At 42.6% G+C, this 23,537-nt stretch overlaps 4 protein-coding genes across 9 annotated transcripts in view; 1 reads left to right on the top strand and 3 right to left on the bottom strand.

Annotated features, from left to right (window-relative positions):
- On the bottom strand, positions 1-5,351 carry LOC115531052 (uncharacterized). 2 transcript variants are annotated; one of them, XM_030340064.1, is made up of 7 exons: positions 5,151-5,350; positions 4,987-5,064; positions 2,709-2,743; positions 2,230-2,334; positions 1,993-2,082; positions 909-1,038; positions 1-486 (listed from the first exon to the last, which is right to left on the bottom strand). In XM_030340064.1, the coding sequence occupies exons 1-7, from the start codon at positions 5,214-5,216 to the stop codon at positions 415-417; spliced, it is 576 nt and encodes a 191-aa protein (XP_030195924.1). In that variant the 5' UTR covers positions 5,217-5,350; the 3' UTR covers positions 1-414. The 2 variants fall into 2 exon arrangements, with proteins under 2 accessions (XP_030195924.1, XP_030195923.1); XM_030340063.1 differs by lacking the exon at positions 1-486 and having other exon boundaries at positions 606-1,038; positions 5,151-5,351.
- Positions 5,284-8,603, bottom strand: LOC115531616 (pleckstrin homology domain-containing family S member 1-like). Its single transcript, XM_030340970.1, has 7 exons — positions 8,431-8,603; positions 8,253-8,347; positions 7,752-7,870; positions 7,350-7,484; positions 5,705-5,756; positions 5,458-5,496; positions 5,284-5,292 (listed from the first exon to the last, which is right to left on the bottom strand). The coding sequence occupies exons 1-7, from the start codon at positions 8,453-8,455 to the stop codon at positions 5,284-5,286; spliced, it is 474 nt and encodes a 157-aa protein (XP_030196830.1). The 5' UTR covers positions 8,456-8,603.
- Positions 8,604-12,001: 3,398 nt separating this feature from the next.
- casp7 (caspase 7, apoptosis-related cysteine peptidase) lies at positions 12,002-22,115 on the bottom strand. 4 transcript variants are annotated; one of them, XM_030340035.1, is made up of 6 exons: positions 21,768-22,115; positions 18,558-18,709; positions 17,601-17,729; positions 16,518-16,693; positions 15,875-16,013; positions 12,002-15,271 (listed from the first exon to the last, which is right to left on the bottom strand). In XM_030340035.1, the coding sequence occupies exons 1-6, from the start codon at positions 21,896-21,898 to the stop codon at positions 15,045-15,047; spliced, it is 954 nt and encodes a 317-aa protein (XP_030195895.1). In that variant the 5' UTR covers positions 21,899-22,115; the 3' UTR covers positions 12,002-15,044. The 4 variants fall into 4 exon arrangements, with proteins under 4 accessions (XP_030195895.1, XP_030195896.1, XP_030195898.1 ...); XM_030340036.1 differs by lacking the exon at positions 21,768-22,115 and adding an exon at positions 20,162-20,384; XM_030340038.1 differs by lacking the exon at positions 21,768-22,115 and adding an exon at positions 19,457-20,154.
- A 798-nt stretch (positions 22,116-22,913) lies between these two features.
- The window catches only part of nrap (nebulin-related anchoring protein), a 28,938-nt gene continuing 28,314 nt past the window's right edge, over positions 22,914-23,537 (top strand). For both annotated transcript variants that reach the window (XM_030339919.1, XM_030339918.1), the window contains exon 1: positions 22,914-23,200. In XM_030339919.1, coding sequence (XP_030195779.1) covers positions 23,135-23,200 — 66 coding nt within the window. In that variant the 5' untranslated portion in view covers positions 22,914-23,134. The remainder of the gene's footprint in view (positions 23,201-23,537) is intronic.

The following is a 23,537-nucleotide window of genomic DNA, read 5'->3' as shown; positions in this document are numbered from 1 at the left end:
CCGGGATTGAATGACTCGTGGAGAGGCACACTTTACTCTTGAGAAATGTTCTAGTTCAGATACTTTTTAATGGAGTGAATAGCTGTAGTGGAAAAGTGATATAGTGCAGGATTAAGTGCTTTATAGTGTATGTAGATGGATCAAGTTGACTACAGAGTAAATGATGACTTATAGTGGCAATCTCGAAGAATCTCGAATCTCGTTTCAATAAATGTAAGGTAATGTAAGTAACTATCCATCACCGAATGAGGTATCACAATAGTGATTGAGCCTATGGTCTGTGGATGAAAGCCCTTGCATTTGAATTCTCACAATGTCACAAACTGGGTGTCGAAGGCGAACTTCCCACCATTTTATGATAAAATGATACCCGGAATTACAAACTCTTGTAAGTCTAAACCTGCACAGTTTAGCTCACAGAGTGTGAGGTAAACTGTGGCGACGGTGGATGGGGACTTTCAGGTGACGCAAGATGGTCACTTTGACCTGGGGAGGGAGACACATGTTAGGCAAAGTTAATAGTATTATTCGGTAGCCTAGTTTTACTAGAATGTTTTATAAGTTGTGCTTCATAACATATTTAGGTTGCAAAAAACCTGTATGAATATATGTTTACAATTTGTGTACAAAAAATGACATTGTCCCGACCGCCAGACAGACATTTATTGTTAGCGTAATAGTTGCATTACAACAACAAAGTGCCTTCTAATTTAAATTAATTGATCATCAAAATCATGTGTTCATGTGTGTGCTAAATTCTCCAACAATTAATCAATATTGAGATTGAAGTTTTTTCCAACTCAAACATTGGTTAAGGAAAAAGGACGGAAATGACATGTGGTGCATGAACACCATACGATGGTTGGAATCAAATCGGTAGTCGCTACATGCCCACATGTCCCAAATACCTGTTTTTTTAGGGATCTGCTGAGGTAGGCATGAAACTCCACCATGCTGCAGGTGAGCAGGTCGTTCAGAGCTAGGAACTGGTCTCCCTCCCGGAACAGACCCAGCGGCTGGCCCGTCCACCCCGACACACTGATACACCCCCACACATTTGATACATTTATTTGGAATGACCAATACTACAACACCATAGCATCCAAATATTAATAAAGAGCCTATTTATGTCCAAAACAACACAAACACTTTGCAGGTAACCACAACCAAGTGAATCAGTAGAGATACATGTATAGTTCAAGTTGTATCATGGGTAGAGATAACAGCGCCTTCTCCATACATGGAGACTGCCTATGATTGCTGACACAGAGCAGTACTTGGCTATTTGCTTAGAGTTCTTCTTATTGAGTCCAGCAATTTGCAATCCTCTAACACAGAATCTATGAACATGTCCAAGGCTACCATAAATGAGTCCAACTAGCTTTGTGCTATAGCCACCTATTGTTAAAGCATGTATTAATGGCTGGTATTTTAACATCTTTTCAGAGAAACACAGGTCCATATACAGGTCAAAGCAACAGCCCACTTCCAGAATCACAATCGTTTTTAAAAGATCATCGATTTTTTAAAAAGATCACCCCCACACACACACACACACACATACGTACACAATTAACAACCAACTCCTGTTGCCACATTAAATGTACCTAATATTACAAATGAATTTAAGATACATTGGTGTGTATCCCAATGTATTTTAGATGCCCTTTGTATCACATATATGGCAACGGAGAGTTCTTTAAAAGTTTTGGGTGATTAACCCAAAATTCCCAACACATTAGCTGGAATCAACCAGCCAGTGAACCAAAGGGGCGTGACTACTCAGCGCTATTCGGATCGGTTAGTTCTGCAGAGGTTGATATCACCAAGTTTAGTTTTTCAATTCAGCCATCTTAGATTGAAATCTCGTTAAGTTTATATGGATTATTCAATAATAACACTTTCCCATCTAAATCAAAAAAACAATTTCCAAATTAGTACATGATTAATATCTAACAGCAATTTCAATGATGTGAATATATATCTACATACCTGAGTCTTCCATCCACCTCGGACAGGGAGAGATGTTCCTTAAGGTCAGCCTGCAGGACTACAACATCCCTTTGATCGGGATTTAAGAGGCTAGAAGGTAATGTTGGGTTGTTTTAGTTAAGATTTAAGAGCTATAATTTGAGTGATACTTAGTTATTCAAAACACTGTAAAGTGCTTGACGAATCCAATGTATTTGCAGCCACAGAGAATTAAAAGAGAGACACCAAACCGTCTACCTGTTATCTGGGGCTTCCATCGATACAGCCTTAGAAAACTGTTGGCGTGTTATCGTCCCGAGTTTATCCCAGGCCTGAGGGATGGACCCTGTGAGTCTGTCGTCACTGGCATCCAGCATCACCGACCCCACATGGGACAACGGATAACCACATCTGATCAACCTCAACCGAACACACGGACACAAACTATAGCTGCACAAACTACAGATACACAGTCTACATTTACATGCTAGAGCTACATAAACTAGATCTACAGACTGACTAGCTCTACACGGACCAGATCTACACAAAGTAGTACAACACAGAGGAGAGCACACCAGATAATTTCTATTAAGACTCAGTCTCTAATCAACCAAAAAAATACGGTGGAAACAAGAGAGAACTGAAAAACTTCACATTGTATTATCATTTTTAAGATTTTGTAATCAATTAGGGGGGTGTTAATAAGAACAATGAACACATTAATTATGAACACTCACACTTCGTCCATGGCCACGTACAAGGGCTCCTTAACCTGGCCAAAGCACAAGCAAATTACTCACACAGGATTATTACACTTACAAGTTATTACACTTTCATTACACCCAGAAAGTAGTCCCCTTTAATTACAATCGATCAAACATGCATTCTTTATTTCAAATAATTTTTATTTGCAATAAATGTATAGCAAAATTATTTAGCCATTTTATTTGGGCTGTTTTAGTTAGATACACTCAAACTCAAATTAATAACGCTGCACTGTTTAGAACAGGGGTCTCAAACTAGCGGCCCGGGGGCCAATTGAGGCCCGCGGGATGATATTTTGTGGCCCCCTGCTTGACATCATAGTTTAGTGTTAGTGCGGCCTTGTAATAGGGTGACCAGATGTCCCGGTTTGCCGGGACAGTTCCGATTTTGAGTTGCGTGTCCTGAGTCCCGACAAAAGCCAAAGGACGCTAAAATTTCCCGGTTTCCAGCAAGTACAGCGGGCAACCTGCCGGGTTAATGCCCTCCTCCCAGCGAATCAGAATCAAGCATTCTTAAACAAAGTAGAATAAGTAAGGGATAATCACAGAGAGGCAGGGCAATGAACTGTTTGATATGCCCGGCTCGTGGACGGTAACCTTCCCCGTGCCGGGTGCTTAAAAAATAATGTTTTATTTCTGTTGTTATGATACATTTATGAAGAGCTTGAAATTTACATCTGAATAGCTTACAACTTCTAAAGTAACCGATATGAATTTCTGGAACATGGTATGTAAAGGGTGACTTTACTTACAGTTTCAGGGTTCAAATCCACAACTTTATATAGGCCCAGACTTTCCTAAAGAAAGGGTATTTTCCTTATTTAGCAGACACCTTGTTCAAAACAAGGTTGAGAGCAATCCAAGCATATTACAATGAATGAATATTAAAGGGGAATTCTCCCGAAACATAAAAGTAATTATTCTACTTAATTTAAGAATGCTTGATTCTGATTGGCTGGGAGGAGGGCATTAACCCGGCAGGTTGCCTGCTGACTTGTCGGTTCAACTTGCTGCTGACTGAGCAAAGCGTCATCAAATAGTAGATCAATACGCCGCTTGTATTTCAGCCTTCAAAATGAGAGCTGATAAATTGTGAAAAATACATTCAACTGTAATCGGAAAACGCGGTTATATGCTAGACCATATAGTGTCTGTGGTATAAAGGCTTGGACGAATTTCAAATTATAAATATGTACACTTTATGTTGAAAGTATAGACCGTCGTGATTCCCATTGAAACGAACGGCGCAGTGATTAGTCTTCAAAACGAGAGCTGGTAAATTGCGAATAATGAATCAAACTGTAATCAGGCAACGTGGTTATATGCTATAGACCCTAGAGTATCTGTGGTATAAAGGCTTGGACGAATAATTTCAAATTATAAATATGTCAATTTATGTTGAAAGCAAAGAACGTCGCGATTCCCATTGAAACGAACGGCGCGGTGATTAGTCTTCAAAACGAGGGCTGGTAAATTCTGCAAAATGAATTAAACTGTAATCAGACAACGCGGTTATATGCTATAGACCCTAGAGTATCTGTGGTATAGGCCTAAAGGCTGGGACGAATTTTGAATTATAAATATGTAATCCATAACGTTCGCTCTCTTGTTTATAGCTCAGCGGACTAAAATACCTTCCCGTTGCCAAGTCGTAGCTAAGGTCCGTACTATTTACTGGAGGAGTGAACAACTTTTCCGTTGCATAAGAGCCTTACGGGAGGGTAATGATTGTTACAGGTTTTAGTCAAACCCTCAGGCGTTACCAGGGAAACTAAATTATGGCATGTGAAAAACTTTATATTTGGATTGTAAAGCGCATGAAAATATTAATGAATAATCTTAATTTATATTCTTTGGCAAGTGACCATGGTATAAGCGGGATAATGCCCTTTTAAGGTGTCCGAGATCGATGGTCATTAAAGGGGACTACTTTTTGAGGGAGATTAACTCAAACAGAATATATATTTAATAAGCATGCAATACGAACAAGAAAAAGCATAATTATTAAAGTATTTGAATTGTTTTATTATGTTGGCAAGCAAGAAGTAGAATAAACGGGATTATCACCTCAAGGCAGGGCAATAAACAGTTTGATATGCCCACCGGCTAGTGGAAGGTAAAGCAATAAAGCAATCATTCACATCAAAGAGCAAGCACATTCCACACACAGGATCATTACAATGGTGATGGACTGATCATATTCATTCTTGAGTGTTTACATTTATTCATGGTCTCATGCATGGTTACTTACCAGTTGTTTATCACGGTAGGCTTTGGGGTAGTCATAGATGGGATCCACAGGCTCCGAGCTTTGTCGTGGCAGTTGACCCTGTCAGCCAATCAGGAAGCGTTATTTTAAGTATAAGGCACAGATTCGCAATTACGGATGTCAAAGTGAAAGCTTTTCTCCTTTACCATCTCCGAGGCGTCTTTATATGCTGCTGGCTCGGACACAGACTGAAGTTTCCATGAGCTTTTCATGAACTAAAGACAAACAATAAGCTGTTGGAGTCCTTAACAGTATCTTTTAAATGCATATTTTGGTAGACTATTGTGACTGTGTTATTTGGAAAATGGATGCTTAAAAAAAATCTTGTTTTATGTCTGTTGCTAGGATAAAATGATGACGACCTTGAATCTGACATCTCAATAGCTTACAACTTTAAAAAAATAACCAATATGAACTTCTGGAACATGGAATGTAAAGGGTGACTTCACTTACAGTTTCAGTGTTGAAATCCACAACTTCACATAGACTTTGCTAAAGAAAGGGGATTTTCCTTATTTAGGAGACTTTGTTCAAAACAAGGTTGAGAGCAATACAAGCATAATGTATGCATATTAAAGATCTCTTAGAAATCTCTTGAATCTTAAAAGTCATTCATCATGTCATTTATAAAAGATTTAACAGTTTGCTAGCAAGAAGCAGGTTAATTTAATATTATAAATGCAAACAAAGTTCAGCCTACCTCTGCAAAACCGGGATTGGATAAAGCAAAGAGCCAGTCATTCACATCCGAGCTGGAAATTAAATAAATGGGGGTAATAGGAAGACAATGCAATTGCAATTCACACATCATCTCAAAGTATAAATGGAGGTCTGTTCAAGAGGAAACCAAGGTCATTATGAATCAGAGAAAAAAAAAAAAAAAGCCTCACAATTATGTGTATTTATGAAACAACCCATAATAAACTTTGGTTCTGTGATTTGCAAGACAATGATAGACTGTTGCTGTGACTGTTGACTGACATTAATATAGGTTCATATAGCGTTGAATGGAAAACATATAAAAGATCGGACACACATCATACTCCTAAATAGGCAAGCAGTAAAAATAAAGCCTACCTATTAAAAAATGTAATAGGTGATTATTCAATCCATTCAACATAAAATACATTATATGTTTTTAAATAAACAATAATTGATGTTAGTGTTTAAAATTGACAATAACGTGAAATATCAAAAATATCTATCAGTGCATTTGCGGAAGATGAGCTATGCTGTTCCAACCTTTCCTCTGGGACGATACAAACATCGCCCAGCCAGTGCTGCAGCGCTCCCAATTGCTGACAAAAGATATGCTCATAGCGACATTCATCAAGCCGATCAGCATCCTCGGAATTGATGCCTAAAGGGCAATTCATTTATTTGCCGCCCCCAACGAGAGTGAGTCCGTGGTGGAGTAACCTTACGTTATTGACATTGACAATGATGAACGGGCGTACTCATTCAATAAGCTCTGTTCTCCTTTAGCTTTGAATAGGAAACTAAACGTTGGGCCAGATCAACCTGAACAAACCTGATCAAAATCAGGCAACAGGCTAGCGTAAAAAACAGAAAGACTTGGCCTACAACCCACAGCACCTTTGTAATACTTTTTCTAGCTAGTACACATCATTGGTATGACTCTAATGAGTGTAGATGCGTCCAAGAAGCTAACCCTCTCTCAGACAGGGATATCGAAATCAACAGCTGCCCAGAGAGAGCTCAACACATCTACACTCAATGTAGATGTCGCTGGAAAGGGCTCTGAGTGAGATTATTCCAAGATTAAGATAAATATCAATAACATTGGTTTGTAATGCAGATTGATGCATGTTCAAAGACGTATGTCACTACAGTGGCTGTATAGTAAACTACAGCTCCACCTTTCTTATAAATGTATAGTTTAACAGGCCTAAATTATTATTATACACGTTTTGTAATCATGTAAATGTTATCATAAAAATAAACCTTCACGATGAACGCTAGATGACCATGATGACATAGTGCAAATGACCGACTGGACTTCAAACCAATCAAAGTAGTGACATAGTAATGACCGCTTGGGGATTCCATATTGATTTAAGGGTGGAATGCATGCCTCCCGATCGTCCCGATGGCCACTCCGCCTCTGTTCTGAAGCCTGTCATGAACAACATTTTTCAGGCTCTATCTGAGATGGAGTGACTCATGTTCTGATTCAAGCACCAACATAACCTAAACTGAAACATGTAACAGGGCGCAGTTTGATGGCATTTTTTGATGGCACTGTATTATATAAATCCATGGCGTTAATCATAGGTGATCACGCCTTACAGCCAGACACCTGTGTTCGAACCTGCCTCTGCTACCTGTTGTCGCCAACCAGAAAGTATTCCCTGGCAGAAGTGTTGATGTAGAGAACGCAGGATGGATTACAGTTGACGTTTTTCTGGACCCAACTCCATCTGGGGTGGCCGCCCGGGTTTACTAGCATCGCTCTTAACCTTCAAAAGAGTTAGATCTTCAGATGTGTGCAGTACACCACGAGGTCATTCTACGGAAACGCTTATGGCGTCAAGGCAAGGGTCATCTATACATACTACAATCAAGTAAAATAGGATATTCTAAAGCATTTAACCCACTAATGGCTTACAGATGGCTATTGTGTAGTGTGACACTTCAGGCACTACGGACAAATCATAGCTCTCGAATCGTACCTCGATTACCTTTAATTGTGTGCAAGTCATAGTTTCAGTTGAAAACAAACTTACTGTTTCAGGTCTATTTCCCCCAGGGCCCTGTCCTTCTGATCCCCGCTGTTGAAGTACTTGAGCCGGTAGTCTTGTTCATTTGATTTGTACAGAACAAAAAAACGCCTTCTCCAGAAAGTCTGGATGAAGGAAAACATGGCAAGACAGTGACACTTAACCATTAACCCAAAAACTCAGACAAAGCCATAAACTGTGCAATATCATGCCATCGAAGGCTTTGCAACCAGTCTTTTGCATCTTTTAAAATGTAAGTTTATTAATGTTGCATTGAATAGTACTTCATGGTATGTTTCAATGGCAGCATTCAGTCCTCAAATGTAATTTCCCCATGGGACAATAAAGCATATATTCAATATTAAATGGAAAATGGCCCTCAAACAACACCGACCCTGCGCCTATGCCTGACCCCAACAATAAACCTCATGGTAAAACCTATACCCTAGCTACATGGGCAGACTACAATACACCTTCATTCATCGTCATCAGCTTCGTCAAACTCACCTCTCTTCTCAACAGGGAGTACGGGGGGGACTTGAGGAGGTATCCTGTTTTCACCACTGTCGCCTGATCGGGTATAGGAGGAACACCGTGGAACACTGCACAGGTGTAGAGGTGAACAGCTCAGTAGGACAGCTGACCACACAGACAAGTCTGCGTTCCCAGATTTTGGTTTACTCACCGGTTGACGTGTGATGAAGGCTCATTATCCTACCAGTCAATTATAAAACAATTATGTTTTCCTTTCTTTCTTTTTTCCAAGACAGATAGTAAGTACAGACTGTCCCCTTCTTGTCCTCTAGTATTCAGAAATGCAGAAAGCAGGTCACTCATAAGCGGGCGTGAACATGCTGACTTGCAGTCGGTAATCAATGTGGTTCACCCGATGCGCTTTCTTGACCGTAATTAAACAAAGAATCGTGGTTTAATTGCCACCTGCCCCTCCTTGCATGAGTAATCAGTTACAGTAAGTGGCCCCACCCGCGGGCCTCAAAACAAAACATGAAATAACTTCTGTTGAGGGATAAGGAGCAGCAGGAGTTTCAGGTTCATCGGCATGAGGGATATTTTCTTTGGCTAGTGACACTAGCCAAAGAAAATATAGCACCTGTTACAGTTCATTTGATCCATTGTATGGACTCATGATTTTTGAATAAATTGAGAAATTAATAATACATCTTGTATTAGTAAATCAAGTGATGTATTAAAGGAATCTTTAGTTTATTTGATGAAACATGGGGTGGCATTTAATGTGAGAAGCAGTGAGGCGGTACTCACTAATGTGTGGTTTAAGTCTGTCCAGTTGAGATAGAATACACACAAAGACAAACACATGCACACACACCCACAAACGCAAGCACGCACGCACGCACACACACACACACACACACACACACACACACACACACACACACACACACACACACACACACACACACACACACACACACACACACACACACAAACACACACACACACACACACACACACACACACACACACACACACACACACATTGAAAAATCTATATTACCATTATTCATTATAGTATGTAAAACTATTATATTTCTCCCACAGGGATGAAACATTTTACCTTTTTCATTTGTCTTGCCCTTCCTCAGGGGCTTGAATAGGCCAATTCTGTCTCCCATGTCTGTCCCTCCACAGCATGGAGCCTTTAGCCAGAGACAGAGCTGGTATACGGAATCATGGTCATGTATAAATAAATACATCCATTAATCACAACTACATACTCTAAGGGTTTATCAGACCTGGATCACATCAGCATACCTCTTTTTTGGTGATGACCCCATTTTTAGGTATGAAATGTCTTGCGACCTCCAACAGTTTACTCTATATCAGGGATGGGTTGGATCCCAATATTATTGTTCCTATGAAGTAATTAACAGCCACAGGTTTGCTCATGGCTTTGAATCGCAAAGCTGGCGACCAGCGATAGAGAACCAAGAACCATTGGTCCCATAGAAGAGGTGGTCTGGCCTCAGCCTCAGGAGCTGAAAACACCTGGCTCCAGCGGCTGCCTTTTGTTTGGTGCCCCTGGTGACCTGGCTTTCTTCCTTCACTCGGTGGACCAATCAGAAGCTGTGGAAGACCTCCAAGTTTACGGAACCTCCCCAGATGAAAATAGCAGCATTATTCCCAGAGCACAGAAGAAGAGTTTACAAACTGACCTTTTGCTCCTCTGATAGCTCCTAGTGTCCCTCCCTGAACAATTCCTTGGCCTATGTGGGGCAGCTATACATTTCTAAATATGCAGGTAGTAGCAAAAGTAGGTGGGGTATTCTCTTCACTGCTGTACAGCCAATAGGAGTAGAGGGTTGTCGGGATAGGCCAGGTCAGCGTGTTAAGACCAATGGACAAGCTCAGGTAAGATCTGCGAGCGTTGTATGGTTATTCCCTCACTCTCCACCTCAAGCTGGTGTGTGGTGAGCGTTCTGGCACAGATTGGATGCCGTGCATCACCCGAGTGGGTGCTACACACTGGTGGTGGTGAGTGAGGTCCCCCCCTCCAATCAGACAGGGCTAGATGGAGAAGGAAGGAGCCGTGAGAGAATATGAACACAAGGAAATTGAAACTGAATCAATGGAAATATTTGAGCAGACAGTTTCATATCATTGGTCAAGGGTGCCATTCCCGAAGAGGATTCCTCCTCTCAGTGTCTCGAGGAAGTTGAATCATAGAGATCCATTCAAAGGACAAGGTTGCTATCTTGTAGCGATTCTGAAGAGAGCGATTAGCCTGAGCGCGCTCTTGCCAATATGTAAATAGGATCAATGTGCGTTCGTCAGTACGGAGTGGGTGGGGAAAATAAAAGTGCATCAAGTAAGTACTTAAGAAATCTTTGATCACAAAGACTGTGCGATATAGAAATGCGCTATATTGCCATTGCTCACATTTGTGGAAGGAGCATTCACCCAAAATGCTTTTAGTCAGAATCGGCACAACCAATTTATTTTGACAAGTTACATTGATAATTTATGAAGTTAGACTGTTTTCGATTTACTTTTTAAAAAAAATAGACTTTTTTTTATTGCTGTTTTTTACAAAAATAACTGAAATACCAACCCTGTCTCTGTCGTCTTTGCAGAAGACAACCAATACCCTGAAACAGAAGATCAGGGGGAAGCATGAAGACATGAGACATGAGGATGATTGCATCACACTGACGTAGGAGGAGGAGGAGGAGGAGGAGGAGGAGGTGTAGCAGAGGATGGTGGAGGAGAAGATAAAGGACTGCCACCTCCTCAAGAAGGAGCTGACAAGGAGGCCCCATTCACCAGAGGCAAGGTGAAGGTTAGCATAGAACATGGAGCTGTCCAGGTCACTATGGAGATACCGTTTCTAATTCAACTGATTAATAATAAACCTTATGAGTCTGGAGTCGAGACCGGGATTCATACATGGAGGAACAGGATGTAGATGTGTGGTTTAAATCAGTGATTCCAAACCGTTTCCTGCTAACGACTGAGTTGAAAACTTGACTGAGATTGTCAACTAACAAACAAAGCCTACGGGGACCTGCTTGTTCCAATCTTTCAGTATATTGATTATTGATTCATCAAGGCTTTAATGAGAAATAACATGAAATAAAATCAACACGTTTTGCATTGTTTTGGCGACCCATTTGCACTACCCCTTGTGGACCACCAGAGGGCTTGTGTCTCACGAGGTTACCTTACTTTTGCTGCCCAATACATATTCTACTGAATTTTCAGTTTTAATAAAATTTCATATTTCATTGTTAACCTGTGAATCAGATGACTCTTTTTTTTCCTACAAAAGCAATGCAATCAATTCACTTTTTTGATGGGCATGGATAGCTCTAGCAAAATACACCCACTTAGCAGCTAGCATTGTATTGGTGGTCTCGGTCTGAAATTGTTACAAGAGGCGGCATATACGCTTAAACAACACGGAAAGTGACCACGTCAAAAATAAACGCGTCTATTAAATACTTGTGTTAGCACAGAGATAATGGCCGTAATCAGACAGCCAAAATGAACGTGTTCAAAGTATTTTCTGTTTAAACTTGGAAGAGTAACTGGTTGACTTAACATATTGCTTATATTTGCTAGTATTATTCAATTACATGGGGACGTATGCCAGTAGGGTACAATAAGCGTGTCCATCGAAGGAGAAGAGTTGGTCACAAAAAGATCATGTCAAGTTCCGATTTTTTTTACTTTTATAAACGACATTTTATTTATTGAACAAAGAAACACACAATGCATTTCTTTCATGGTGTTTAATACAATAAAATATTTTTTACGTATGCATTCTTTTGATTTTAAGTCATTTCAACATTGTTGTATTGCCCCTCATTGGAAAATATTACAAAATCAGGGCCAAATCATACCTCATTATTTATTTAATCCAATCATATAATCCAAATCCTTTCAAATTGTATTCCTGAGGACAATAGCATTTAACACAGGAAAGCTTTAAAAATGAGAAATGTTTCCTTCTTTATTAAACCCCAATCCAAAACACATGGAGCAAAAACTGTTTTCAGCACTGAATGGACACCAGCTCAGAAACCACATTCTTGCATGAAGAGGATTTGAAAGTTGTAACTGTGCTTGCATGACTGGTGCCGTAGTATTTTAAAAAAAAAGGAGGAAATAAATTATGACGACCGCAAAAAAATAATTCAAGCGTATTTGTGGAGTTTTCTCCGAAAGTTGCTGACTCAGGCTCATGAGGAAATGTGGAAACAGTAAATGACAGGTGGATTGTTCACGGAACGAGATCTGATCACTACCAGTAATAGCTGCCTCTGAGTTTGACGAAAAATATGACTTTGGGACAAAAACATGTGAGGGCATTGTGTCCCCAGCAGATGTAATGTCATTAGATAAGTTTCAAGTGTTAAATATTGGTACACAAAACAATCATAATAATAAGCAAACCATTCAATCAAAGTTTTTTTTGTTTCATTTATAAATATTTTGATTTGGCAAAGTTGTGCAAATATCGCCTAAAAGGTATGAAATAAATATAGCAAATGAAAATGTGTTTGTTTTGTTTTTAAATCTATTTTTGTCAATTCCACTTTATTTTCCGCTTAACTGTACTCTTAATGCAAAGCGCAGCCTTTAGAAGATCACATACATAGCAACGCATGCCTTAAGTACTGTTCTGACAAACACTGAAATACATAAATACAGTGTGGTCAGTTGTGCTTTTGGCAATAGTGAAGCCTCGGTTCAGCAATGTGATGAGATTATTCACTTGACCGTGTTTTTAAAAGTCTGTAAGAGATATTTCAAATGTAAGATGAAAAAATAAGGTTAGGAAAAGTCTAAAATGTTGGCGGCTGGTCTTTTAGATATACCCAGCATAAAGTGGTATGTCCTGCCAATGTTTAGTTTGACAGTTTCTCTTAAGGGATTAAATTGCTCGGTTTAAACTTGGTTTGAAAGCATTGGTTTTAAGATTTCCAAAGTTCAGTACCACACACGAGGAACCTGAGATCACTAGCACGGTGCTACTAGGAGTGCTGTCATGGTATCGAGGCAGTACGATTATAATTGTTAAGAGTTATAATTATTCTTCCACACCCTGTAATCATATTCATTTTATTATTTACAATAAGTAAATACTTATTGTGGTCCCAATATAGTATTTCAAAATAATTATTTTTGGCAGCCAAGAAACGTCGAAAAACAACAATGCACAGCTGAAGATCACCCAGCTGACCTTCAACTGAACTGAACTTTCATGTTTTATCCAAGCAAGTTTATGGAATAACTCTTCCCAACAGAAAAAAAGTTCACGCCACCTAGTGCATTTTAAAAAGTCGGCCATGGACACGTTGGCGCTTCATTATTCATGTATTAAAATTGGGACCCAATGCGAGAGATTAATATCTGCTTCTTTTTTGTTCACTAACTCAGGGAAAAGGTTGCTGATTTAACCCTAAGTTCCAATAAGTTATACAGCATTGGACAGTGGAGGTACGTTAGATTGGATGATGAAAGAAAGCTTTCATTGGTCTGTATACTGAAATGTTGGTCTTATTGTGAAAACGCTGGTGTAACGCTAAAGAGAAACAATATCTTTAACATCTGCATAACCAATAGTTGGTAGAATTGCATCTTCTGTGCCCTAGACTTCCATCGTGGCCCAAAAATTACACTTAAACCAGCCCCAGGGCTGTGCTGGCTACCATAGCCTCCCTAAGGAAAGACTGTTTGTTTATTATTATTATAAGGATGGATACTGGACTCGATGAGCAGTCGGACAACAATTGAACATTGTTTTAGGACCACAATGGAAGTCTGTTGCGTGGAAGGTAGCCACTGCACCCGCCCTTCCCGAGACAGACAGCATTTGAACGCTTTTTGTTTTTTGTTGGACTGAGTTAGTCAGCCACAAGCCATGCTGCACACACACTCATGAATCAAGTCAGTCAACTCCAAAATCGAGTTCCATTACCGGACGATGTATACAAATGCACTGAGGACTCCCTGAACCCACAAAAAATTGCAGCAAATGTTGGCAGATTTGGTAGAATAACATGGATATTTCACATCGCCTGTCGACAAAGATCAGATCAAATGTGACGCCATTGTTCCTGAAAGCGGAATAAGCAGAAGAAGAGGCAATTATCGCCGTGAACAGCAAGCGCCACTGGAAAAGGTTTCGTTCGTTAGGCGCGCTTGTTTTGTGACCCAGCTCGGCATGCAATGCAATGCAATGCACGGCGCAGCCAACCAGCATGGCCAGCGCCTTGCTGGCCTTTAAAATGATCCCTGAATGTTTTTGACCGTTTTGTCAGAACCTGAAACAGTCGACAAAGCCACTTGGGCAATTTGTCAGTCTATATGTCAGTCAGTCAGTCAGTCGGCTTTCAAAGCAGATCAGTCAGTCGGTCAGTCAAGATGGCAAGATAGACAGTCTCTTAGAGTCAGTGAACCATCATTCTGTCAGCACTTGTCCGTCAGTCAGCCTGTATGTCTGATTGTCAGTCAGTCAGCCTGTGAGTCCCATTGTCAGTCAGTCAGCCTGTGAGTCCCAGTGTCAGTCAGTCAGCCTGTGAGTCCCAGTGTCCGTCAGTCAGCCTGTGAGTCCCAGTGTCAGTCAGTCAGCCTGTGAGTCCCAGTGTCCGTCAGTCAGCCTGTGAGTCCCAGTGTCCGTCAGTCAGCCTGTGAGTCCCAGTGTCAGTCAGTCAGCCTGTAAGTCCCAGTGTCAGTCAGTCAGCCAGTGAGTCCGAGCGTCAGTCGGTCAGCCAGTGTGGGGGAGTCAGCATCTGGATGGGAGTCCTCCAGTGGTCAGTTGAAATACAGCTCCTTGGTGAGCATGGAGACCACACAAGGTATCTGCTTCTTCTCGCTGAAGCGCGGGTCCTCCGACCAGGACTCGAAGCTGGTCGCCACCATGTAGTTGACCCGCGTTAGGATCTGCATGATCTCCAGCTGCTTGCCGAACTCATTGAGGACGTTGCAGAGGGCCTGGACAAACCAGGATCCCCGGCCCGGGTTCCTCCAGGAGTAGTACCCTGCGGGGACAGCAGGGGGAGGGAGGTTAGAAATGGGGACGTTTCGGTTGTTATTTTCCGCCACTGCTTCAGATTCTTTCAGATTCGTGCCAGGTAAAAATTCCTTGGCTTAACCAATCGGGAAATGTCAGCTGTTTAACCTGCGTCTGCCAGTTTGGGGCTGTTGTTTAGTTATTATATTACATTAATATTTCTCGACTCTCCATAATGCTGAATGCGTTCCACGCTTTCTTTCGAAGAACAGGGGCCTTGGAATACAACCTTGTGTGCTCCCACTGTGACTCCATCTACTTGCCTTTCTGATGTCCTATAGCATTGTAATTTTTTTACTACAATTTTGTTTTGGCATGCTTGGGTTACTATCATCCTCAAGCCCCTTGAAATAAGTTGCTTTGGATAAAAGCGTATGCTACAACGACCTCTTTTGAGTGGCGGCGACGTAGCTTAACTTGCGAGGAAATATGCCTAGTAGCAACTCCGACCTTTAGTCGTACTAGTGCCTCGTCATTCCCCTCTCTCCTCTTCAAGCTACTGTCCTGTCCACAGAAGGCACCAAAGCCCATAAACATTGATTCAAATTCAAGTGTAAGGCAGTGTGTTTACCTGGGACCGTTGAGTAGGCAAAGAGGAAATCTGCTTCCACGGGTATCTTGTGTCTGGGATTGGCGTCTGTCTCGAGGGCATCATTGGGAGGCCCTGAGTCTGTCTGAATGCCATCATCAAACTCGGACCCGCGGCAAGCCTGATGAAGCAAATGAAATGACATTTCATTGAGATCCTGAGTAGCTTTCTCAGCAATGACCTGGTGAAACAATTCACAATTAATTCTGTTTAAGCCATGAGCCGCAACCAAATTGCTTCTGCACATTTCAATGTACACCCACATTTTTATTCTAACTGATGCATCTGTTAGATGGACTAAGTCTTGTTGAGGCTTCTACAAAGCCATCCTTCGAAGCCTAGCCTTAAACGACTACTAAATAATAGTAAAGTCATTAACATTCACCATCGATATGCTGTCGCTTTTTCTTTCAGGGCTAGCTTTCATCCAAAGTGTCTCACAGTGAATTCAGATCCAATGACATGTAAATGAGCAGGTGGGTTATACACAGGTCGACCGCGGACATGGGGCTTGAACCCAGTGCCTTTCGGCGGGGAGTCAAGCGCCTTGACCACGAGAACACCCCCCCCCCCCCGCTCCTAACAGACTCCCTGATGAGTGTAGAGGACGTGCGTGGACGCGTACCTGGATGAAGAAGAGCTTGGGCTTGCCGACTAGACTCTTGCACATGTCTCCCCTGAACATGGAGGTCATGGTCTTGATGGGCATGGCGCCGTCCGTGCCGTAGATCATGCCCTCCTCGCCGTGGCTCAGCAGGATGCAGGCGAAGCACGAGCTGTCGCTGTGGTCCTCCTCCGACACTAGACCCCGCACGCGCACACACACACACACACACACATACATGCGCACACGCATGCATGAATGAGCATCGGCCCATATGAAGGTGGCATGGCATGCACACAAGCACCCAATGCACACACACACACACACACACACACACACACATGCACACACACACACACAAAGTCAGGCAAACATCAATGAGGACGCACACGCAAGCACCACCCACATCCGCATTAGACACGCACGCACGCACGCATGCACACACAGATATAAACAAGCGAAAACTAATGAAAATGCTTTTAGCCAAAGGCTCTTTTTACTACTCAGAATGAATTACCACTTAATTAATAATCCATGTTATAATTAGTCTGGGAAAAGCGTTTAGAATTCAAATGCATGAATTTGCATTAATATACACGATGATGTATAGCGATAGCACAACTGTGATCCTACAACTGCACGGCCAGGATGTTACAACTCAGATCATCGACCCCACACCCACGTCCCACACACCGGTGGAGTCTCCAACCCCCAGGGGTCAACCAGCAGAAGGTTCATTTTTCCTTCCTTTTTATCCGCAGCACACAACTGTCAAGTGCACGTTGGTTGATTCATTCAACCGTGAAGCACCGGAAGCAAAATACTAACTCACTATGGTTGGGCAAAAATTGCCATCAAGGCTATTTTTTCAAGGTAATCTTGATAATTATTAAGAATACTTTTTGTGAGTGCATCTCCCAAGCACTGTGAGCACTTTAAATTCATAGATGTCCTGGATTTTGAAATCCTATTGAATCCCTGTGATAATTGTTGTTGGAAATCTGGCCTAGCTCTACCACCTCCACCACCACCACTACAAACAACACCTACACCACCAGCACCACCAGCACCACCGCCACCATCACCACCAGCACCACTCCTCACCTGCTCTGAGCAGGTGCTCCATCTTCTCACAGCTCTGGTCGTTGTAGACGCACACATCGAAGCCCAGGCTCTTGAAGCACTTGAAGAGCTCGCCCGCGTCTCGGTCGGTGCCGTTGCGTACATTCATCCCTTTAACAAAATAACAGAGGGAGCGAGACGAAGAGGGGGAGAGAGAGAGAGAGAGAGAGAGAGAGAGAGAGAGAGAGAGAGAGAATGATAGGGAGACGGAGAGTGAGAGAGAGACAGAGACGGGGACATAGAGGAACAAAGAAAGAGAGAGACAGGGACAGAGAGAGACAGAGACATAGACATAGAGGGATAGAGAAAGAGAGACAAAGACAGAGAGAGAAAGAGAATAGAAAGCGAGACAGAGAGAGTGAGAGACAGAGAGAATGAGGTGAGACAGAGAGAGAAAGTGAGACAGAGAGAGACAGAGAGAATGTGAGTGATGGAGGGAAAGAGAGAGCGACAGTGAGACAGAGAGAGAGAGAGAGAGAGAGAGAGAGAGAGAGAGAGAGAGAGAGAGAGAGAGAGAGAGAGACAGACAGAGAGAAGGAGAGAGCGAGAGAGAGCGAGTGTTACAGCAGGTGAGGGCTTTTAAGTTGAAAAAATTGAACATCTGAAAGCACTTCCATAGTTTGATCGTACAAGGAATCTCTTCAATAAAATATTTTCCACTTTATCCGCAATGACGGATACAGAAAGATCAAAGAAATAGCGTGGTGGATAATTGATGTCAGAATAAATTGTAATATCATACCAATGTTGATATATAACACGACTACCGATTGAACATCCACCATTCTGGTGGACCATTCGGGGTACCCAACAATGTCGGAGTCCACCACATTGTTGTTCCACATCCTAGATTGTGGACCAAACTGTCAAGCCCCGAAAGGCACAAAGAATACCTCAAGAAAAAATGGAAAGATATATAGAAGAAAAAGAATACTGTACCTGTCTTATCCTCAAAGTTTTTGTTGTTGATGATGATGCACTTGCCCACTTGCTGGTGGCTCATCTTATAGCGGAATGTAGGTGAAATAATTCTGTAATGGCTTTCAGAACAGTACTGCTGATCCTGGGTCTGGCCATCCTTCTTTTTCTTACTAGTGGGAGAGGGAAGGACAAGGAACACCCAGAGCTTTTCCGTTATCTCTTCCAGTCAGTCATCCACTAGATGTTTTTATCCGAAGCGACTGACAGTGAGTACAAATGCAGGACACTGAGGAGGTACATAGGTTAGAAGGCATCTTGCTCAAGGACGCCAAAAAGGAAAGCTGCTACGGACATCAGGCATCAAACCCGGTATCTTTTGGGTAATAGTTGAACACCCCTTGTCGCTTTGGTAGCAATAAATACCCTCCTACCAACATTATGAACTGCTCTTGTACTTTTCTTTAATATAGTTGATATGTCCTTTCTTCGACGGGTGTTACGTAGGAGTTATGTTTGTTCAATAAGTGTATTAAAGAACATTGTATAAAATAATTTACTGCTTCAAAATAACCCAAATTAGTTTTGACTTTGGTTTGAACCTGAACTCCTGGTGACTAGGTAATGAATTAAATATTATATTAATATACGTTTTCTAAATATAGGGCAAACATTTAAACAGTAGCAGCTAGAAATAACTCTACACAGTTCTACACCAATAAAGAAACACAACAACATAATGAATACTTCAATCAAACAAGACATTTGGACAAAATAATCCACATCCAGCCGTGAGTCTTTAAGTCACGATAGTGACTGCGATAGTGTGTCACTTACTCCAGGTTCTCAGGATTTCACCAGCCAACCATCCACACTCACACCAACGGGGAAACCAAAAATAACCTTGTGAAACCACTTACTGGGCCGTGAGAACGTACATACATTCTTAAAGGTGGCATGAAAATCATGTCAGAATCAGGTTGCAGAAATCCACCGTCAAGCCCCTTACGGTTAAAGGTACACCATGGTCGCGGGACGTCGTGAAAAATTGTCCAAAAAAACGTGCGAAAAGGAAGAAAAGACTGCCGAATCAAAGAGAAAGCGGGTGTTTCAAGTGTCCGAGATGGTGTAGGGTCCAGAGTGAGGTCCTCGCTGGTCCTGCCATATTCCTATTCTTTAAAAGATCCAACCAGAGAGCTCCTGGGCTATTGGGTCCCACACAATGTCTGCCTGGTTCCAGAAGAGCTAGCTCATCAGGTGACCCCCGGAGAGGAGGGGGGGACGGGGAAACAATGAAGCCACGCGCCTCACTGACACACACACACACACACACACACACACACACACACACACACACACACACACACACACACACACACACACACACACACACACACACACACACCATCATACAAAACACACAGTGCCCGCTCGCTCACAATCATGTGATCCAGAACCTTTCAGAAGCCCACCCTCCCAAAAAAAAGTGTTCCCATCGTTCCCCGAGCAGCGACCTTAAGTTATTCTCCGGAGGATGAACACCGTCCAATGAACGGGTGTGAAGGGGAAGGGGAGGACTGCACGGCGGGCGAAGGTGTTCTCATTTCGTCTGACCAAACTCTTACCTGGGTTCCTCATTCAGCGCTACCCCGCTCTGCATCGGTAAAACGTGCCGTTGTGCGTCCTTCCTGCGACCTTCTAGCGCCCAGAGAGTTGGCTGTCAATAGTCCAGATCCGGTGGTGTACCGCAGGGCTCTGATGCCAGGACTCTGGTATACTCTCTGTACTAGGGTGGTGGAGGTGGAGGTGTGGTGTCGCTGGTGGAGGTGGAAGTGTGGTGGGGGGGGGGGGAGGGGTGGGACTGGCCTAGTGGGGGCGGGGTGGGAGAGGGAGGGGAGGAAGTTTGGGACACTGCCCCCTCCCCGACCCCTACCCCCCTCCCCCTGAGTCAGCAGGGACGCCGCTGGGCCAGAGCTTTCTAAAAAAAACTTGGAAAAAAGCGCCTATTCAATCGGTATTGGGGTGTGTGAGGGGAGGGGGGGGGGGGGGGGGTTCCTATCACTGCGACCCCTGCAGAGTTCAAACGGGACAAGGCCCTAGTCCTCTGCTGACAGGGGCAGAATCCCGCCATGGCAACCCACCTCACACACAGCTTCTGCATCCTGTAGCTTAGGATGGAGAGCCGTTTAAGGACGTGGAACTCAGAGCTTAGGACAATAAAAGTCCCCCATTCAAAGTAAAACTCTGGTCATTGGAAAGCTCTGCTAAAGTGGACCCATTCTTATACTTGATGTGAGGTTTACTCAAGTTATAAAAGGAAAAGTTGAAGTGATCTGATCCAACCAATGTGTAATGACACGAATATACAAATTGTTACTGCAATTTATATTTATTGAGCTCATGTGCTATATCCTGGGTGATTATTGCCTCATAATTGCGCCTCAACCGATTGGGCATGGTTGTATGGTCTGCATAAATAATTTACCACACACACACACACACACACACACACACACACACACACACACACACACACACACACACACACACACACACACACACACACACACACACACACACACAGACAGAAACACCCCCACACACACACACACACACACACACACACACACACACACACACACACACACACACACACACACACACACACACACACACACACACACACACAACCTGCTTATCCGATTTCCCTACAAATCTCATATTTTGGGATATAATATTGTCAGAATCCTTCTTCATTGCCACCAAGTTGATTAACATGAGATTCCGACACTTTGACCCCGTATCGAAACCTTCAGAAGGTTTGTACTGCCACCTTGTGAGATATAATAATCCTGCATATAGATACGAGATAGTGATAAATATGCGACCACAGAACGAGTATATAGATATCCTACAGTAGGCCGCTGCGACGGAATTATGCTAACCCTAATTTAATTAATTTAATTTACATTAAAATGAAGGGTTTTATTTAAGCAATGACCGGGCCTACTTTTATTTATTTTTAACATAATTAGCCCAAATACTACATGTTGCAAACATGTGGGATATGTAATTCATTAAGCATCCCTTTTAAAGGGGATAGTTGAGAAAAAAACAAAATCAAGATTTAAATGTCATTGTTGTGTGTCCAGATGAACACCATTGCCGTTTATATGTTTTCACTACGGTGACCGTAGTGAAAATATTGAATTAAAGAGCGTCGGTTCTGACCTGCCGAACAGGAGAAACCTTCCGCTGCGGTCCGGCTTGGCGTCCGTGGTGTCCTCGGCCCCCTCCTCCGCCGCTCCGTCTGCCCGTTCCGCCTGGTCCGGCTGCAACCCAGGAGCCGATGCCTCGGCCATCTCCAGGAGCACACACAGGCGGATTACTACAACAAGTGGAATTAGCTAAGTAGGCCTGCAAGTACAATATAAGAAGTTTAGCAGACTAGAGTAACTAGTAACTAGTGTGAATTAAATTTGCATAAAAAAGTTATGAAGTAGTTGTTGTATCGATATTCTTGGAGAATAACGACGTCTCAACGAGATTTCGCCGAAGAAAAACGAAAATGAAACGACTTTGTCGCGCCTGCGCCCAACTTCTTCCTGGGCGTGCCAATGAAGCGCTAAACTCAGGCTGAAGCCTACCTGCCCCTTCCTTTCTCTCTCAGGCCCTCTCCTTATCGCTCTCACCCCCCCCCCCCCCCCCCCTCCCTCCCTCCCTCCCTCCCTCCCTCCCTCCCTCCCTCTCTCTCTCTCTCTCTCTCTCTCTCTCTCTCTCTCTCTCTCTCTCTCTCTCTCTCTCTCTCTCTCTCTCTCTCTCTCTCTCTCTCTCTCTCTCTCTCTCTCTCTCTCTCTCTCTCTCTCTCTCTCTCTCTCTCTCTCTCTCTCTCTCTCTCACACACACACACACACACACACACACACACACACACACACACACACACACACACACACACACACACACACACACACACACACACACACACACACACACACCCATTACCTATAATGATATTGCTATAATGAGATTACTGAATTCCTAAATAATACGTTAAACAAGTAATTAATACATTTTTAATAGTGGTACACATTGATGTATAACGCTACAACAATCTATGCATTAAAACCCTTTATTTAACTATTAAAATGACACAAACACTACGCATTACCCTATTTCAAAGAGCCCCATCACACTGACTAAATTCCCTAAATCGACCGTCTCTCATAATCCCAGGAGCATGACGCATACACACGCTGTCATCCCAAACCCCGCCCTTCCTGTTGACAGACAGCTTTGATTGACCAATAATCCCGTGTGGAACACTAAAAGAGGGTGGGGCCTGGTGTCAAGTGAAGAGAGGCAGGTTCAGAGGGTCAGCCCAGAGCTAAGTTTATCAGCAGCAGCAGCCACTAACCTATTTGAATGTCTAGGAGTTCTCCTGCCAACCTCTCCTACTGTGAGCTACAAACCCCTGCCTCTGTCGTCTAGTCCACGTGTTCCTCTAGCTTGCTCCTAGTTCTTAACTCTGTACGTTTATCTGAAGGTTTTTTGGGGGAGCTTATTTGTGTGTGTGAAGAAAAGGCCAGGTTGTCAACATGCAGTCGTGTGCGAGGTGTGGGTTCGTGGTCTACCCAGCGGAGAAGATCAACTGCATTGACCAGGTAGGAGGGAATCTGGGTTAAAATGTTGAAGGGAAATGTTTGTAAGTGAAGACTTCAGAATATCCATTTTCAAAGAGCCACAGAAGTGAGCATTTTCTTTTGTCATTTTGATATATTTATGGTGTGGACTAATATTATGTGGACTTTCTGTGTCTATTTCCATTTTCAAATCTGAGCACAAGACATGCAACAGCAATCCTGAATCTAATTTCTGTAAAAATGGCAAATTCAAACAAATGAAAAAAAGAATTATGGAAAAATTTGAGTCAGCCAAACCATTTCAGTACCAACCGTCTCCAATAACAATTAGAGGACCAAGATATAGGTTTAAAGTATT

This window comes from Gadus morhua, chromosome 18, assembly GCF_902167405.1.
Source record: "Gadus morhua chromosome 18, gadMor3.0, whole genome shotgun sequence".
In the NCBI taxonomy this organism is placed as follows: domain Eukaryota; kingdom Metazoa; phylum Chordata; class Actinopteri; order Gadiformes; family Gadidae; genus Gadus; species Gadus morhua.
This window is presented reverse-complemented; position numbering and strand designations above follow the sequence as displayed.

Excerpts from the sequence above, each read along its gene's own strand:
- LOC115531616 (XM_030340970.1), bottom strand. The coding sequence starts at position 8,455 with ATGAGCCTTCATCACACGTCAACCG. Across the intron at positions 8,348-8,430 it reads CCTTCATCACACGTCAACCG|TGTTCCACGGTGTTCCTCCT; the intron begins GTGAGTAAACCA and ends ACACCTGTGCAG. Across the intron at positions 7,485-7,751 it reads GGGGAAATAGACCTGAAACA|GTTAAGAGCGATGCTAGTAA; the intron begins GTAAGTTTGTTT and ends ACTCTTTTGAAG.
- casp7 (XM_030340035.1), bottom strand. The coding sequence starts at position 21,898 with ATGGCCGAGGCATCGGCTCCTGGGTTGCAGCCGGACCAGGCGGAACGG. Across the intron at positions 16,694-17,600 it reads GGAGCACCTGCTCAGAGCAG|TGTCGGAGGAGGACCACAGC; the intron begins GTGAGGAGTGGT and ends TGCGGGGTCTAG. Across the intron at positions 16,014-16,517 it reads CCAAGCTCTTCTTCATCCAG|GCTTGCCGCGGGTCCGAGTT; the intron begins GTACGCGTCCAC and ends TTGCTTCATCAG.
- LOC115531052 (XM_030340063.1), bottom strand. The coding sequence starts at position 5,216 with ATGAAAAGCTCATGGAAACTTCAGTCTGTGTCCGAGCCAGCAGCATAT. Across the intron at positions 5,065-5,150 it reads ATAAAGACGCCTCGGAGATG|GGTCAACTGCCACGACAAAG; the intron begins GTAAAGGAGAAA and ends ATTGGCTGACAG. Across the intron at positions 2,335-2,708 it reads TACGTGGCCATGGACGAAGT|TGACGACAGACTCACAGGGT; the intron begins GTGAGTGTTCAT and ends GCTGGATGCCAG.